This window comes from Bos mutus, chromosome 6, assembly GCF_027580195.1.
Source record: "Bos mutus isolate GX-2022 chromosome 6, NWIPB_WYAK_1.1, whole genome shotgun sequence".
NCBI lineage: Eukaryota > Metazoa > Chordata > Mammalia > Artiodactyla > Bovidae > Bos > Bos mutus.
The window spans coordinates 15,456,630-15,476,392 of record NC_091622.1 but is presented as its reverse complement, the minus strand read 5'-3'; the positions used below and the strand labels follow the sequence as shown (position 1 = coordinate 15,476,392).

Genomic DNA, 19,763 nt, shown 5'->3' with positions numbered 1-19,763 from the left:
TCACATTTGCAAAGATTACACACCACTGGGGCAAGAATAGGACTGACTTCAGGCAAAGCTGGGTTTTTTAATGCAAGTTTGCCTTGACACCAAACAGCTGCCTTTTAAATACTTTGAATAGCTCTCTATCATTTTTCTATCTTTCTTGCCGTTGTCTCTTCTTGGTGGTTTCCATATGCCTCGCTGTGGCCTCTGTTTATTCTCTGAGGCTTTTCCCTGCCATTTGTTTGTTGAAGAATCCAGATCTTGACCCTTAGAATTCCCCACATTCTAGACTTTGCAGATTCTATCCTGTGGTATCATTTAACATGATTGTGTATAACCTGGTGGCTTTGGCCTAGAAGCCTGATCAGATTCAGATTTTTTGCGAGAGTACTCTATAAGTGGTACTGCAGGTAGTACTGTGTGCTGCTAGTGACCGGGCCAGAGGGCATGTAGCGGCTGGGTCTCCATTCTCCTTGTGATGCTCAAAGATAGGTCAAGGATTTAGGTGTTACCAGCCTGGTCAGTCCATTGTAGAGTTTCCTCTCAGCCTTTCATATAATGGCTTTACAAGCTATTGATTATCATTGTCTAGAGCCATTTTTTCATTAGAAGCTTGAAGTAATGACATTCTAATTCTATTACTGCTTTATTAGTTGAAGAACATTTCCAATCAGGTATATGATTTCCCTGAGGAGCATCTTTTATTAAAAAAGGTAAATTAAATGCTTGATTTAATCTTTCCCTTACTTTATCTGTTTTCAGAATAAAGGGTTAGTGTATCCTCCAGAGGTGAACTTTTTATTTTTTTTGTAAAGCATCTTCATAAATTCAAGGATGTAAAAAATATTTGACATGTTTTTATTCATTGCAGTTATCATTTTCACACTCTAAATTATGCCATCTTTCTTCAAGAAGAGTCATGACATGAGGCATCTAGTGGTGGGAAAAGTGACCAGTAACTAACCCTTAGTGGTCTGCAGTGCTGGGCCGAGGCTGTGTCTGGGCTCAGCAAGAAAGAACTCTGGAATCAGGTAACCACCCTGCCTTGGGTGGAGAGGAGTGAGGGGTGGCAGTGAGGAGATGGGTGGAGGGCTGCATACCATTATCATGTTGTGGGCGGGCCAAGCTCCTCAGAAACAGGTCTAAAATACACAAACACTGAGTGGGCCTTTAGTTAAGGCTCTTCTGTGAGTGAGAGGCATTCATTTTTTAACTGCTCAGAGGCTGTTGATTTGTTTACTTTCTGATTCTTAGGTTTAGATGGATAATGATACCAAGTAGCTAAATTCTGGCTAAGTGATTTTCTACTACAATTAGGAATTGCAATAGCACAGATTAACTTTTCTTGTTTCTTCCTCTTTCTTTTCTATTAACAAAGAACTCCTATATTATACTGTTTGGGAAGTTTTTTGAGCAAGGTGAGTGAACCATTGATTCAGGAAACTCACTAATGAAATAGACAATAAATAAATAAAACAAAAATCATGGACATTTATAGAAAAATATACTATGTACATATAATTTATATATTATATAAAAATATAGTATAACATCTGTTAATATGTTAATAACTGATATATATCAGTAGATGGTATATATTAATATATAATATCACTAGTATAAATGTGTTTTTCTATAAAACCCATTGTTCTATATACACACATAAGTATACATACATACATGTACATACACACATGTTATCTGTATTAAGGAGATGGGGTGTATCACTGAAGACTGGAATTTGAGTCCGAGTCCTACCCCTTATTATCTATATGTGATCCTTAAGATACTATTTCATAATCTATAAAATGAAGACAATAATTGCTCTACACAGCTCAAGGGCTTGTTATGAAAATATACATGTGATAATATAAACGCTTTATAAAACATTAGTCAAATTTTGTGACCATTGGGGCTGCTAAATATTTAGTTACAAGAATGACTCAAGTGAATGGTTTCAAATGGAAGAGACTGGAAAGGCTTTGTTGATGACGTGAATCTGACACTGAATTTGAGGTTGAGAAAAAGGTGTGATCAGTGGAAAGAAGCAGGCTCGGGAATCCCACATGTGTTGTTTCAAAACCGGCCCAAGGTAAAAATCTATAGTTTGCTTGGCTGTAGCAAAGCTCATGAGGGTGTGCTGGATAGTTATTGAAGGCGCAGGTGGGGGTGGACATTAAATTCCATGATTAAGGAGCTTTAATTTGATCTCAAAGGTAATCAGGCTGCACTTGCTGAGCTCCGGGAGGGGTGTTATCTGAGGTCAGCAGCAGCATTCTGAGTGCTGGCTTCAACCTAATTTGAGGCTAAAGCACAGCAGAAGATTAAGGAGATTAAGCAAAATACAGCTCTCAATCCTCTGTTTTGCCACTTCCTAAAATGGCTTTTAGGTGTTGAGTGAATTCAGGTCACATCATTAACACAACCATTCAGAGTACAATAGTGATTGCTTTTCTCGTATGTTCACCATTGAATAATATTGTATATTGTTAATAAGTATCAGTAAAACCATCAGCATTGTGGTATAGTAAAAAGAGTACTGACCATCTGTTTGAGTTCTAACTCTGAGGTTGACTGGATATTCAAGGAAAAACCAAGGAACGGAGTTAAGTTGCAGGTTTCACTAGCACAGACTTTTGTGCATGTTTTCCAGATGTTTGTAGCACCCCTGTGTGGTAAAAAGGCACCAGGTTAGGTACTACCTGGACTATAAATGTGAATGGGATACATGCCATATCTTCAAAAGCTTATTGATTAATGAAAAAGAGATACATATATGCACATGCATATACATATATAACTGTGATGATAATGGCAATGTTAATGATAAGAACACACAGAAGAGCAAGTAAGAGGTAATAGAAAAGTACAAGAAGAAAGGAGATAAATAACAACGGATATAGATGAAAGAGCAATTTCCTGTACCCTAGACACTCACTGTTTTCCTCAGAAATCAGTTTGAATATCCCTTAACATTTATAAGCAGTAATTAAGGTTTGAGAATCTTTAAACATGTAAACTTAGAGGAATTTACAACAAACATCTGATTCTGTATAGAACCATAATGTTTTTTTCAGTGAGAGATTTCAGGGGCTATCTACTTCAACACTTTTATTTCATGGAAACTGAAGTCAAAGAGATAAAGTGATTTTATATAAAAGCAGAACTGAGACAGAACTCAGTTTTCCCAACTCTTAAGTGCAGTGGTCATCTATCATGCTTGGTTTGGAAAGATTTTTATAAAAGATATTTATAGGAAGCATGATCCCTCAATTTTTTGTTACCTCAAGAAAGTGGTAGCACTTTGGTGCTATTAAAAGGCTGAATCAGACCTTGCTGGATTTTTGTTGATTTTCACTTGTAAATATTATAAAAAGTACAGTTAAGACAATCACATGCTCCTTTTTAGAAATTGAAGTAGGTACATTTTGTCTCCAATATGTCTTTGAGTTTCTGACTTTAATCACTTACTTTAAAAACTGGGGTCATTTGGTTCTTAACTTTCTTAATTAAAATGTTGATATGTGAAGCATGTAGGAACATGAACAATGTAACTAAATGTGTAATTGGCATAAAAACTCTGGACAAGAAACAAAAATTTTGGAATCAATATCTAAAACTATTCCGTGTAAATCTTACCTGACTTGGTAGTACTGCAGTAGTATTAAATAATCAGAAATATTGTGTATGTAACTCTATCAAGAGATCTGAGTAAACAAGTTTAAAATAACCAGAGAAATAACACAGATTAGCTAAAAGGAGGTGTTGGTAACTTAGGTGAAAGTGGGGTGTTCCCTTAGCATATTAGGCCAGCGTTTCTTAAAGTGTGCTGTGAAGACTCCTACCATGAGAGTTGTTCTAGATTCTGGTGAAGATGAGCCTTTCCCTTCATTTATCAGGTCAGAATCTCTAGAAGTTGACATGCCCCCCACGAGACCTCAATGTACATTAGAAACATTTTCAAGGGGACAAGACTATGTTTTCAACATAGTGATGCTTTGGGCTTCTCAAGTGGCTCAGGGGTAAAGAACCTGCCTGTCAATGCAGGAGACCTGAGTTCCATCCATGGGTTGGCAAGATCCTCTGGAGAAGGAAATGACAACCCACTCCGGTATTCTTGCCTGAAGAATCCCATGGACAGAGGAGCCTGGCATGCTACAGTCCATGGGGTTGCAAGGAGTCGGACACAGCTTAGTGACGTATGCACGTGTGATGGTTTGTTGGTCAAGGAATGTGTTTAGTGACTTGAAGTAGAAGGAAAGGGGCAGAGCCAGAGTTAGGTGCCATCATTCTAGGTACTAATAGATGAACAGAGGCCAGGGAAACAAACCTACATGGAGGACAGCTTAGGCCCCTCACATACTCCGTGCTTAGGCTCTCGATGATTGGTTGCTTGTGCTTGTTTCTTTCACAGAAGGCTGGGTTTTCAGTGGTCCTTTCCGTAGGTCCTTGGCTCCTCACATTATTCAGGCTGTCACTGATCTCACTTATGCCAGGACTCTTGGTCCACGGCCCCAACTCTCTTCCCCTGCCATCTCCCATTGCCAGAGCTCTGGCCTCCAAAATGCACCTTGACAGCTGCCCTCAAACTCAGGCTTATCCCATAGTATTTCATAAAGTCATTAAAATTGGCAGAAAAAAAAATGAGGAGCAAATTGTGATAGGGATATATGTGTTGCCAGTTTAGCCCAGGACTCCGATAACCAAAGGTACCAGGTTGGCCATTTGTTGTTCAGTGTATTTGGCTAATTTAACCCAAGCACCTACCTCACTGAGCAGATTTTACTACTCACTCTGGCTATTTTATGAAACAAGGAATGCTGGCAGCAATAAACTCAGAAATTTGAGGATACGACATATGGCAATGGAATATATTGTCTGAAAGATGCTCTTCTTTACATAATGACCCTAAAAATAGATAAATATATAGATCTGACCTGTAAATATTATACTTAAGAAATTGTGTTCTTAATTTTGTACCTTTTTTGCTTCTTAAACATACTTCATTTTCAGCATTTTCAACAAGAAACAGCATCAGAAAAAAAAAAACAAACATTTGTGCCTTGTTTTTTAAAATAAACACATATTTTCATAAAAGCAGGTCAAAAAGATAAAGCTATTAAGTTGTACTTAGTATTTATAACCCAAGGAGTGACATTTCCATTTAATTGTATGTCCTAACCTAAGAACTAGGACTTCTCTGTTTGCTCAGACAGTAGAGAATCTGTCTGCAATGCAGGATACCCGGGTTCAATCCTTGGGTCAGGAAGATCCCCTCGAGAAGGGCATGGCAACCCACTCCAGTATTCTTGCCCAGAGAATCTCACGGACAGAGCAGCCTGGCAGGCTACAGTCTATGGGGTCGCCAAGAGCTGGACACGCCTGAGCTACTAACATACACACTTTGTTCATCCTGAGAGCTACTGTAGGAGGAGTACAATTAGAGAAATAAATGGGCTTTGGAATGCTGAGTAATCTGGGCTATGGTTTGACCCTAGAGCAGTGCCACCACTGTGAAACCACACTCCTGCTGATGTCGCAGGAAGACTGGAGTTCTTAAGAACCAGGCAGGGATCATGCACCATCCCTGTCAAAACACACCTCTGCACCAAATTAACTGTCTTCTCTTTTAGATCAGAAACTCTGCAAACTGAAGAAAGGTAACTGCAGCAGCAGCATATGTGAGCAATAGCCTAAGTCCCAAGTGTGCACGTGTGCAGAGGGATACACTTTAAGCCAAGATGGAAAGAACTGTAAAGGTAATCTGGTGAGCAAGCTCAGCTCAGCTTAGCCAGTGGCTGGTCTTCAGTGGGTCATCAAGAACTTCAGTATGAAACCAAATTCAAATTTCCTCATATTTTTCCCCCAGAAAAGGAATGTTATTCCCCCCCCCCCCAATTTTAAAGCCTTTGTAGCACTTTCAGCTCTCCTTTATATCTTCTGTTCCTAGATAAAATACTTTCAGAGGCTACGCAGGGATGAATATAAGGCAGGAATTCTCTGAGTGGACTCCATGGACCTCCATGGGTTTGGTTTGATGGTGTGCAAAATGTCAGTATTGTCAAGTTTTTTAGCTCTCTTAAGAGATCCTCAAAGAGTATGTGATTCCCACATCTCATCATGTAACCGTTTGTTCAGGATCTTGAAAGACTGTGCCAGGGCCGGTTATATTAGGCTTTTCCTATTTTGAGACTCCAGACTCAATGTAATGAACCTAGGGAGAAATGCTGTGTCCCTTCTCCTGGGAGGGCCAGTGAAGTACTGACAAAAAGAATTCAGTGGAATTAGTTGGGATGAGACTTTAGGTAAACCTGGGTTCTTCCTGTTAATTGTGGCCCCCTGCTTACATGGGACCAGTAGATGAGAGCCATTGCATAGAACGGTGATCTGGAAGGCTGGGTTTCAGCCAGAGTAAAACTGCTGGGGAATGTTCCCAAGTTTAGGTAAAGGACCCCTGTCAGCATTGAGAAGGCTGAAGAGCAGAGCGTGGGATATCTTGTCCTTGTCAAGAACTTTCCATGGGCTTTCCTTAAATGGCTATATCTTTTCAGGGGAAATAGTGCTACTTTATCCCAAGAGTAATTTTGATATGAAAATCTATATTTGAAAGAATAAACTGTGACAGTTTAAATGATGGCTTTCGGGATAATTGAACTTTCTTTTTTTTTTTTTCTTTCTATATTTTTTTAAAATTTTATTTTTAAACTTTACAATATTGTATTGGTTTTGCCAAATATTGAAATGAATCCACCACAGGTATACATGTGTTCCCCATCCTGAACCCTCCTCCCTCCTCCCTCCCCATACCATCCCTCTGGGTCGTCCCAGTGCACCAGCCCCAAGCATCCAGTATCGTGCATTGAACCTGGACTGGCGACTTGTTTCATACATGATATTATACATGTTTCAATGCCATTCTCCCAAATCTTCCCACCCTCTCCCTCTCCCATAGAGTCCATAAGACTGTTCTATACATCAGTGTCTCTTTTGCTGTCTCGTACACAGGGTTATTGTTACCATCTTTCTAAATTCCATATATATGCGTTAGTATACTGTATTGGTGTTTTTCTTTCTGGCTTACTTCACTCTGTATAATAGGCTCCAGTTTCATCCACCTCATTAGAACTGATTCAAATGTATTCTTTTTAATGGCTGAGTACTACTCCATTGTGTATATGTACCACAGCTTTCTTATCCATTCATCTGCTGATGGACATCTAGGTTGCTTCCATGTCCTGGCTATTATAAACAGTGCTGCGATGAACATTGGGGTACTTTCACCCCTTGTCAGAGTAGCAAAAACTGTCTTGCTGCAGTCAGTTATAGCAGGCAGAGGTGTGAGATACCCTACTTATTGCTCATGTATTAATGATACTACAATTTATTTCCAAAAATTACCTTCTGACTGTTTTGCTGTTGCCATGGTGTAGATGTCAGTGAGTGTGCTTTTCGGAATCATGGCTACACAGATGACTGTGAAAATATCCCTGGATCCTATTACTGCACATGCCCTGAGGGATATGTCCTGCTTCCTGATGGGAAATGGTGTCACCGTAAGTCACAAGTGTTAACTACTTTATTCCCTCCATTTTCAGGGTTTATAATGTGTCTATGGTCTGGCTTGGTGGCCTTTGATCAGTAGTATATATCAGAATTAACTTGGAGTTTTATCTTGGTTTGTTTTTTAAAAACATAAGTGACTAGACGCTACCCAAGACTTGTTAAATCAAAACCTCCATTAAGCATGTACTTATATATTTTACTGTTTATCTATTTTATTATATTTCATTATATATAGCTAAAAGATAAGCATATAAAAATATAATCATAGTACACTATTACATCTAAAAAACTGTTTTCAAGTTATCTTAAAAATATTTTTAAGTAGTTGATTTATTTGACTAAATATGCAAACAGGTTCCTTGTGTTGTGTTAGCAAGTATTTACTGAAGAAACTATATTTTTTTTCCTGCAGAATTTCTCATACTCTGGATTTTATTGAACATACTTCTATGATGTCCCTGTCTTCTGAACACTTGTAGCCAGATCTGCAGTCTTAATCAGATTAGACTTTGAAATTTTGACAATAATGCTTCATTGGTATGTTTATACTCCCATCAGGAGACACATAACATCTGGTTGTTTCACTTTTTGACATTTGTTCTAAACTGTGGGCAGTTTTACTGAAGAAAAAATATGCACGATTTACTTTTCACCAGTCCGTTCTGGCATTCTTCAAGTGATATCAGAATCACCTGGGTCAATAATAGCCAGCGTGCATGTTGCCAACCCTTTTCAGTCAGTCCCCACCAAAGTCCTCCTGCCCAGCATCACTAATGCCAATAGAAAGAGACCTAGTTTGGTTCAGCAGCAAAGGAAAGCCTTATTGATCAGAGATTGGAGAAATGTGAGCTGACCTGCGTAGTTCTGGCTCCCCCAATAGGCAGGGCTGCTTTATAGGGTTCTCAATAGCAGGGTAGGGGGTAGAGTTTCCACTGGGCCTCCTGGCTGCGGTAGTGCTCACACTCCAGCTCTCTCTGCTGGTCTTAGGGTTTGTGTACATGGCCTGTCTCTACCATGTTGAATTGAGCTACTGAACACAGTGCTTCTGCGTGAGGTCCCCTGCAGTCCAGGGAGCTGCAGTGTCAGGCATGCACAAGGCCCTCTGTGGGCAACTGAAAAAAAAAATAGCTCAAAGAAGAGGTTGTGTATGTGCTCAGTTGCTAAGTCATGCCTGGCTCTTTGCAACCCCATGGACTGTGGTGCACCAGGTTCCTCTGTCCATGGGATTTTCCAGGCAAGAAAACTGGAGTGTGTTGCCATTGCCTTCTCCAGGAGATCTTCCCAACCCAGGGATCAAACCCACATCTCTTGCTTGGCAGGTGGATTCTTTACCACTGTTCCATCTGGTAAACCCAAAGAAGAGGTTAGACCTTATTACCTAGATTCTATCTTATCTCCCCCAGTACCTCCAAGGACCCCTGTGGGCTTTGCCAGTGACATACATGCTGTGGATTTTCAACATGCTGCTCCCAATTCACTATCACTGCCACTGCAGTGGTGGCCACCAGTTTTGACCAACATGGTATAGTACTCTATTTCAGATTTCCATTTGTTTCGGGCATTTGGCATTTGTTGGTAAGGATGACTGGTTTCTTCTTACCTTATCTGAACATTTTCAGAGTCTGCTTGTACCTGCAGCACCGACTTTCCACTTGTTATAACAGGTTGGAGCCTAGAACTGATCTACTTCAGCAACTTTTTTGTCTTCTTTTGGATCACCATCTTTCTGCCATAGGTGCGGGACTGCCCCTAACCAAGAGCAGCTGCCACAATGACTGGGAGCAAGAAAGAGCCTAGTCATCTTTCAGGGAATGGTTGTAGTAGCCGTGAACACTCATTTCCTGGTTCCACTATTTTATCAAGGGATTTGAATGGTGATATCTAGTTCTTATATTTCTTTTAAATTATTAATTATAATACTTTTATAAAGAAAATGTACTCTCATTAACTATTTGGTTACTTCAAGTTACGATTCTTACAGATAAGGCAGTATAAATCTTGGATTTTTTTTTCTTTATTTAGAATAATGGCTTGGTTCTTTAACACCTTTCAAAGGTGCCTGATGGATTTTTTAATTTTATTTTTTATTGAAGTATAGTTGGTTTGCAATATTATTTTGTTTCAGGTGTTCAACTAAGTGATTCTCTTATATATGTATATGGGCTTCCCTGGTGGCTCAGACAGTAAAGAATCTGCTTACAATGTAGGAGACCTGGGTTCGATCCCTGAGTTGGGACAACCCCCTGGAGGAGGGCGTGGCAGCCCACTCCAGTATTCTTGCATGGAGAATCCCATGGGCAGAGGAGCCTGGTGGGCTACAGTCCATGGGATCCCAAAGAGTTGGATATGACTGAGTGACTAAGAATGCTCTTCTATTATAGTTTTTTGGGTATTGAGATATGAAATACAACTCTCTAAATTTTCTGTTTATCTATTTCATATATGGTGGTATGCATCTGTTAAGCCCATGTTCCCAGTTTATCCCTACCCACCCTCCCCCTTTGGTAACCCTAAGTTGTTTTCTATGTCTGTGAGTCTGTTTCTGTTTTTCAAATAAAATCATTTGTACTATTTTTTAGATTCCATATATCAGATCAGATCAGATCAGTCGCTCAGTCGTGTCCAACTCTTTGCGACCCCATGAATCGCAGCACGCCAGGCCTCCCTGTCCATCACCAACTCCCGGAGTTCACTCAGACTCACGTCCATCAAGTCAGTGATGCCATCCAGCCATCTCATCCTCTGTCATCCCCTTCTCCTCCTGCCCCCAATTCTCCCAGCATCAGAGTCTTTTCCAACGAGTCAACTCTTCGCATAAGGTGGCCAAAGTATTGGAGTTTCAGCTTTAGCATCATTCCTTCCAAAGAAATCCCAGGGCTGATCTCCTTCAGAATGGACTGGTTGGATCTCCTTGCAGTCCAAGGGACTCTCAAGAGTCTTCTCCAACACCACAGTTCAAAGCATCAATTCTTCTGTGCTCAGCCTTCTTCACAGTCCAACTCTCACATCCATACATGACCACAGGAAGTGATATCATATGTTTGTCTTCGTCTGAATTACTTAGTATGATAATCGCTAGGTCCATCCATGTTGCTAAAAATAGCATTATTTCATTCTTGTTTATGGTTGAGTAATATTCGATTGTATATACATCTCACATCTTTATTCATTCATCGGTTGCTGGACACTTAGATTGCTTCCATTTCTCGGCTATTGTAAATAGTGCTGCTATGAACATTGGAGTGCATGTATCTTTTTGAATTAGAGCTTTTGTTTTTTCTGGATATATGCCAAGTAGTGGAGTTGTTGAATCATATGGTAACTCTACCATCTGAGCCATGTAAAGAGTTGGACATGACTGAACGACTAAGCACACACATGGTAACTCTAGCTTTAATTTCTTAAGGAACCTCCATACAGGCTGCATCAATTTATATCCTCCCCACCAATGCTTGTTGTCTTTTTGTTTTGTTTATGGTATCCTTTGCTGTGCAAAAGTTTGTAAGTTTAATTAGGCCCAATTTGTTTATTTTTGTCTTTATTTCTTTTGCCTTAGGAGATGGACCTAAGAAAACATTGGTGCAATTTATGTCAGAGAATGTTTTTCCTGTGTTCCCTTCTAGGAGTTTTATAATGTCGTGTCTTATATTTAAGTCTTTATGCTGTTTTTATTTTTGTGTATGGTGTGAGGGAGTGTTCTAACTTCATCGATTTACACGTGAACACCACTTGCTGAAAAAACTGTCTTTTCCCCATTGTACATTCTTGTTTCCTTTGTGAAAGACTAATTGACCTTGGGTGTGTGGGTTTATTTCTGTTCCATTGATCCATGTCTGTTTTCGTGCTAATACCATATTGTTTTGATTACTGTGGCTTTGTAGCATTTTGTCGAAAATCTGGAGGGATTATGCCTTCTGCTTTGTTCTTTTCCTTCAAGACTGCTTTGTCAATTCTGGGTCTTCTGTGTTGCCAAGTAAATTTTAGGATTATTTGTTCTAGTTCTATGAAAACCACCATGGGTAATTTGATAGAGATCACAGTAAGTCTGTAGATTACTTTCAGTAGATTGGCCATTTTAACAATATTGTTAAAATTCTTCCAATCTAAGATCATGGGGTATCTTTCCATTTCCTTGAATCACCTTTGATCTTCTTTATTAATGTTTCATAGGTCTTGGCGAATAAGTCTTTCACCTCCTTGGTTAGATTTATTCCTACCTATTTTTTTTCCCTGATGTAATTATAAATGGGATTGATTTTTTTTCACTTTCTCTTTCTGATATTTCATCATTAGTATAAACAAATGCAAGAGATTTCTGTATATTAGTCTTGTAACAAATTTATTTATCAATTCTAATATTTTTTGTGTGGTGTCTTTAGGGTTTTCTATATAAAGTATCATGCTATCTGCATATATTGACAGTTTTACCTCTATCCTCCCAATTCAGATACCTTTTATTTCTTGTCTGATTGTTGTGGCTAGGACTTTCAATACTGTGTTGACTAAAAGTGGTGAGAGAGAGCATCCTCTTGTTCCATATTTTAATGGGAAGGTTTTCAGCTTCTCACCACTGTACTGGCTGTGGTTTGTCATATCTATTGAGATATGTTCCTTCTATATCCACTTTTTGCAAGAGTTTTTATCATGAATGGATACTGAATTTTATCCAATGCTTTTTCTGCATCATGTGATTTTAGTCCTTTCTTTTGATGATGCGGTGTATCACATCAATTGATTCGCATACAGTGAACCATCCTTGTGACCCTGAAATGAATCCACCTTGATCATGGTGCATGATCCTTTGTGTGTGTTGTGGGACTCAGTTTGCTAATATTTTCTTGAAGAGTTTTGCATCTATATCCATCAAAGATACTGGCCTGTAACTCTTTTTTGGTAGTGTCTTTGTCTGGTTTTGGCATCAGGGTGATAGTGTCTTCATAGAAGGACTTTGGGAATTTTTTTGTAAGTATCATTATGAACTCCTGAATTTTTAACATTTTTTATATGTTTCAATCCATTGCAGCTGTTATGCTTACCAATGAGCAAATTGTTTCCTGTTTGGCTGATGGGAGGCTCTCCAAATGGATTCCAGATCCCAGCAGTCTTCGATAGTTTTCTCTACCTGGCAGGACATGTTTTCCTGTCTTGTCTTGTATGTATTATGTTCTAGACCTAGAATCAGCAATCTCTCAGGGCTACTGCTTCCTTTTAATGACAAATTGTATTTAGATAACATAATTCTCTACAAAGTTAGTTATTGTTTTGAGGGCTTCTGGGGCATCAAAATTAGGAAAGCACTTTTTAAAAAGAGGAATATGGGTTTATATGGATATTCTCAATTCAAGTTTAGGACTACATGCTCACATAACTTCTTATAGGTTTCTTGTTGAATCTACTAACATAGGTAAGTAGAAACAAAGGTTTAAAATGATGTGGGAATTCCCCGGTGGTCCCATGGTAAGGGACTTGGTGCTTCTATTGCCACAGGGCCTGGTTTGGCCCTGGGCTGGCAACTAAGGTCCTAAAAGTCACAGTGTGGCCAAATGTATATATGGCCTAGTACTGCTTCACAGACGATAAAGTGTCATATGTCTTATCAAATGAGGCACAGAATAAAGGATGAATGGCAATGAATTTCTTGGAAATTACCCACCACCTTTGTGCTTGTTTGTGGAACTTGCCCTTCTAACGCCATATGGTTTACTCGTGAGCAGCTGTACTTAGATGCGTGATGTTAATACGTTACACAGGACACATATAATCTCACTTGATTGTCCAAACTTCTAGAACTTCTATGGTATATATTTTACATTTTAATGTTTGATTTACTTAGAATTTATGTTGATGTGTGGTATAATACAGGGATTTAATTTTTGCCCCAAATCTTTCCTCATTTATTTACATTTACTGGATGATATCCCACATGCTCAGTGACTTAAAATAGCTTTATCACATACCGTATTCTTATCTGTACTTGAGTCTTTTCTAAAATGAACTTTCTATCTGATTCTATTATCCTCATGATCTATTCTTACACACTACCAACTGTTTTAATTATTGTACCTTTATGATACATTTTGATATTTATTTACTGCCTCTCATTCTCTTCTTTCATCTAAAGATAGTCACACGATGTTTTGATTTTTCATACCCATATAATTTGTTTTCTAGGTGAACTTGAGAATCATTTGCCCAAATTCTATCTAAAATATTTTGGAATTTTGATGACTAATAACTTAAAAATAATATTTGACAGAAAAGAAGCTTTGAGGAAACGAATCATTTTTCCAAAATCAGAAGTCGTTCATTAATTTGCTTTAGGTTTGGAATTATTTCTTTATTTTTATATCTCCATTACCATAGCATTTCATACATGTTCAGTCTTTATTTAAGTTACTCTTTTCAGGAGATCATTTTTTTGTTAGCAACCGATTTTACCAAATTTCCATAAATCTGATTTAACATTAATTTTGACCTTATTTTTCATTCATTAGAGTTAATTTCCTGCCCAAGCAATGTGTCTGAATGCAGTCATGACTGTGTTCTGACATCAGACGGTCCCATATGTTCCTGTCCTGAAGGCTCAGTGCTTGACACAGATGGAAAGACATGCAGTGGTAAGCTTGTTTACCTATTGTTTGAAAGCATTTATTTTCTAACTGACACCTAAAAATCACAACTACTGACAAAGGAAAACAGATTTCCCAACATTATACATTGAAATATATTTACATGATGGATTAACATATGAATTTAACTAAGATTTCTGTTTGTTTCTTGTTTTTAGAGAGCATAGTGTAGTAGCTATAAGCCAGAGCTTTGAAGCTAGACAGCTCTGAGGTAGTAGTATCAGTTCCTAGCAGTATTGTTTTGGACTAGTTACTTGCCTTCTTTTGTCTCAGCTTGCTCCTCTGTAGAGGTTAATGATACCTGCCTCCAGCATTAAACAAGATACTGGATATGGAGCGCTTGGCCTGTTCTGTGTACCTATGACTGTCTCCCTACTTTCATCTTCATAGAGACTTTAGTATGTAGAGCGAAGGTTATAACTCAAAGTTAGCAGATGAGTTACGTGTAATTTTTTTTTAAACAAAAAGGGCAAAAGAAGTCAAGAGTCCGAAAATGTGAGGGAGAAAAAAATATGTTAATCAGTATTCTTGCCTGGAGAACCCTATGGACAGTGGAGTCTGGCAGGCTACCGTCCAGATAGTCTCAAAGAGTTGGACATGACTGAAGCGACTTAGCATACATGCCAGATTTAGACCAGCTGTCAAACTCATCAAAACATGCTACTTATTCCAGCCAGCTACCAGAGCACTTGTTCACAAACTCAGTGATAGATCAAGAAGGCAAGGGGCACTGGGAAGGTTTAACATTCATGATGTCAGGTTATAGGGAAATATAGAGTACAGTGACATTTTCCTCCTAATCTCTGAAAAATAAACTTGATTGTAACAGTATGAATGACAGTTACAATGGAAATGGTCTTAAAAATCAATGTATATTTGGTTCACCTCAATATTTTGAGGAAAAATTGGTGTACTCTTGAGTGGCATAGCATCATTACCAAGGAGCTGCTTTTTGTAGGCTGTTCATCACCTGATAATGGGGGATGTAGCCAGCCCTGCACCCCTCTCAGCCCCGTATCCTGGAAATGTGGCTGCCTTCCTGGGTATGACCTACAACTGGACAAAAAGAGCCATAGATCTTCAGGCTAGTGCTGTGAACATTCAAAAGTGCGTCTCTGGGAAAAGGTTATGTGAAAAACACCATTTAATTTAGAAAGTATTAAATTGCTTTTGGCTTCTGCATAGGCAGTTGATTTTTTTTTTTTTTTTTGGAAATTGAAAACAGATCACATAAGTATAAATAACATAAGTTATCATTGTATAAATAATAATTGTGTGTTTGAGAAACATTTTAAAGTTAGTTAACATTAAGCAAAGATTTGCTATAATGTCAAGTATGGCATTTCAGTATATATGAAAGTCATAACCAGAATAAGAACAGTCTTAAAATGCTTTATAGTTAAGAGGCATTTAATAAATATTTGTTGATTGATATGATTTTCATCTCTCCAGTAAATGTAATAATCATAATACTTTGACAAGTTCTGTCCTTTCCATGACAAAATTAAAGTTGTGTGCTCCAGCTATGTTTTCATCTTCTAATATTACATCCCTCATGTCCTTCAATAGCCTTGGAAATCCTGGATTTATCCCAAATTGACATCTCTCCTGAGGTTCATTATGCCTGTAATCTGGGGTAACGTAAGTGATGAACCTGAAGAGCTTGCTTTACTCAGACTCCAATAGTCTTAACTTCTCAGTAATATAGCTAATGTGAGCTCTGAAATTATGAGGGATCTTGTTATTAACTCACACAGTGTTACCTCCATTTGAAAAGCATCCAGTCCAGAGAAGGGAATTTATTTGGACATGAATCAATACAATCTAATAATATTAATGTTTCAATATGTGTGACTCAGGAGATTACAGCATAAGACTTGCATCATTTAGCTGAGATATTTGTTACTTAATACTGTGTCTTTCTAGAAGTAATTTGCATTTTAAAAGCAGATACATAGGGAGGAATCCGGTGATAAAATTCTGACCATATGTCAACTCATGAAAAAGGCAGTCTTTTTGCCTGTTTTAACGTACCACAGTGCTGGTGGGAAATGAAGAAAACAAGTACTGCAGGAGTTAAGGAAGAGGGCACAATGAATGGAAAGAGTCCGAAGGGCTTTGTGGGTTCCAAGGCTTATTTTAAATGTTGCCATATTCAAATTTGGTTATAAGGACCACCACCATTTTTGCTGTTTGCCAGTTCTCAAGACATTCGATACATGCATTTTGATGGAACAGATTATGGAACCCTGGTCCACCAACAAATAGGATAGGAATGGTTTTTGCCCTTGATCATGACCCTGTGGAAAATAAGGTATGGTTTTGCTACTTGAACAGACGTGGCTGTGCTTTAAGGACAGAATAGAGGATTTTTATCATAAAAGATAACTTGGGCTACTTGAAAATCTGCCACAAAGCTTGGAATGATTAGGCAAAGAAAAATTTAAATGGTCACTGAAACATCACTTGAGAAAATTTTAAGGGTGATTCTGTTACCATAAGCTGTGTAGCTCAGTTGGTAAAGAATCCGCCTGCAATGCAGAAGACCCAGGTTTGATTCCTGGGTTAGGAATCTGCCCAGGAGAAGGAAATGGCAACCCAGTCCAGAGTTCTTGCCTGGAGAATCCCATGGGCAGAGGAGCCTGGCGGGCTATAGTCCATGGGGTCACAAGAGTCAGACATGACTTAGCAACTAAACAAGCAACCAACCCTGGTCCTTGCTACGATTCAGCTTTAGGGATGATTTAAACAGAATCTGAGGTTTAGCTTCTTCTTTGGAGGTGAGAATGGGAAGCTAGCACAGTACCATATGCACTGGGGGAGTGCCACAAATTGGTTTCGATTTATTTATGTTTTGGGAGAAGTAGGAGTTTGGGATGCAGCATAGTAAGTACGGATTACTAATTTGCATTTAATACATGGCCTTAAGGGGAGGAGGGCTTTCCTGGTGGCTCAGATGGTAAAGAATCTGCCTGCGATGCAGGAGACCCAGGTTCTATCCCTGGGTTGGGAAGATCCACTGAAGAAGGGAATGGCTACCCACTCCAGTATTCTTGCCTGGATAATTCCATGGACAGAGGAGCCTGGTGGGCTACAGTCCATGGAGTCACAAAGAGTCAGACATGACTGAGTGACTAACACACATAGGGAAGGAATTTGGTGACCTCCTGATCATGAAAATCAAGAAACATAAGTCTTATAGTCCACGTGTGAATGGCAATGTAGGATGTTATTTACATAATTTTACATGAAGTATTTTTGTATAAACATTAGAATTTCTAAATTATCAACCCAATCAGCTATTTGGTCTTTAATTTCTTAGTTATCTTTGTGCTAGATTAGAATGTGCTTGAAATGACATGTTATAGTGTTTTTTTGAAAATTAATCACCCAATAATGATGAAGTTATATAGTTATTAACCTCCCTTCGTAATGATTTAGTATTCACAAGCAGAGACATTACTTTGCCAACAAAGGTCCATCTAGTCGAAGCTATGGTTTTTCTAGTGGTCGTGTATGGATGTGAGAGTTGGACTGTGAAGAAAGCTGAGTACCAAAGAATTGATGCTTTTGAACTGTGGTGTTGGAGAAGACTCTTGAGGGTCCCTTGGACTGCAAGGAGATCCAACCAGTCCATTCTAGAGGAGATAGGTCCTGGGTGTTCTTTGGAAGGAATGATGCTAAAGCTGAAACTCCAGTACTTTGGCCACCTCATGTGAAGAGTTGACTCACTGGAAAAGACTCTGTTGCTGGGAGGGATTGGGGGCAGGAGGAGAAGGGGACGACAGAGGATGAGATGGCTGGATGGTATCACCGACTCGATGGACATGAGTTTGAGTGAACTCCGGGAGTTGGTGATGGACAGGGAGGCCTGGTGTGCTGCAATTCATGGGGTCACAAAGAGTTGGACATGACTGAGTGACTGAATTGAACTGAACTGATAATGATTTAGTTATTACTAGATGGTGCTTTTGTTCCTAGAATTTTTAAATTTTGTGCTTCTACCTAGATGTCCATCAGCAGGTGAATGGATAAGAAAGCTGTGGTACATATACACAATGGAGTATTACTCAGCCATTAAAACAAATACATTTGAATCAGTTCTAATGAGGTGGATGAAACTGGAGCCTATTATACAGAGTGAAGTAAGCCAGAAAGAAAAATACCAATACAGTATACTAACACATATATATGGAATTTAGAAAGATGGTAACACTAACCCTGTATACGAGGCAGCAAAAGAGACACTGATGTATAGAACAGTCTTTTGGACTCTGTGGGAGAGGGAGAGGGTGGGATGATTTGGGAGAATGGCATTGAAACGTATAATATCATATATGAAACGAGTCGCCAGTCCAGGTTCAATGCACGATACTGGATGCTTGGGGCTGATGCACTGGGACGACCCAGAGGGATGGTACAGGAAGGGAGGAGGGAGGAGGGTTCAGGATGGGCAACACATGTATACCTGTGGCGGATTCATGTTGATATATGGCAAAACCAATATAATATTATAAAGTTAAAAATAAAATAAATTAAAATAAAATATCTAAAAAAAAAAATTTTATGCTTCTGTTTTTTTCTGATTTGAAGCATTCTAGTAAATGGCCAAAAGAGACAGAGTGAAGTAAACTGATTCTGTGTTTAATTGATATGGATTGGTGGCCAAATATAACTATTTTTGCAAATAGAAGTATTATAATTTAACACTAGCAAATAGTTATTTCTTTTCTATGAACTGAATCTATGTAACTCCATAGAAGAATTATATTAACAGGAAAAAATTAATAGAATCAGTTCAAGACTCGTTTATTACCAAATTATTTTCCCACACAGCCAGTAATTTTTACAATGAGGTGAACAAGAAAACCTAAAATGAACTCTAAGTCATATGGCTTATGCATGTTTTTTAATTTCTCTGGTCAATGGTCCCATCTTCTTGCTTTTCAAACTGTGATCCTTGAACCAGTGACATCAATATGACCTGGAGTTTTTAGAACTGGAGATTCTCAGGCTCCACCCCTGACCACTGAGTCAGAATATGAATTTTAACAAGATTCCCCTGATGATTCATGTACACATTTAAGCTGGTGAAGCAGAGCACTAGCAGAATTATTTTTTAATATAAGAAGTACCCATTTTTGAATTATGGAATAGAACCTTTTCTATTTTATCCAGAAAGATGATAGCTCATTATTTAATAACTATGTTATGAATATTCTCATTATTGATGAGTTTATATGCACTGGTCATAACAAACACCCTCTTCCAACAACACAAGAGAAGACTCTATACATGGACTTCACCAGATGGTCAACACTGAAATCAGATTGATTATATTCTTTGCAGCCAAAGATGGAGAAGCTCTATACAGTCAGCAAAAACAAGACCAGGAGCTGATTGTGGCTCAGACCATGAACTCCTTATTGTCGAATTCAGACTTAAATTGAAGAAGTAGGGAAAACCACTAGACCATTCAGGTATGACCTAAATCAAATCCCTTATGATTATACAGTGGAAGTGAGAAATAGATTTAAGGGCCTAGATCTGATGGATAGAGTGCCTGATGAACTATGGAATAAGGTT

At 38.6% G+C, this 19,763-nt stretch overlaps 1 protein-coding gene and 1 pseudogene across 1 annotated transcript in view; one reads left to right on the top strand and one right to left on the bottom strand.

Annotated features, from left to right (window-relative positions):
• The window catches only part of EGF (epidermal growth factor), a 101,468-nt gene that overhangs the window by 37,082 nt on the left and 44,623 nt on the right, over positions 1-19,763 (top strand). Inside the window, 6 exon segments of the mRNA XM_070372916.1 lie at positions 5,619-5,744; positions 7,416-7,538; positions 14,043-14,165; positions 15,136-15,261; positions 16,350-16,444; positions 16,447-16,491. Coding sequence (XP_070229017.1) covers positions 5,619-5,744; positions 7,416-7,538; positions 14,043-14,165; positions 15,136-15,261; positions 16,350-16,444; positions 16,447-16,491 — 638 coding nt within the window.
• On the bottom strand, positions 8,191-9,270 carry LOC102270106 (large ribosomal subunit protein eL30 pseudogene; annotated as a pseudogene).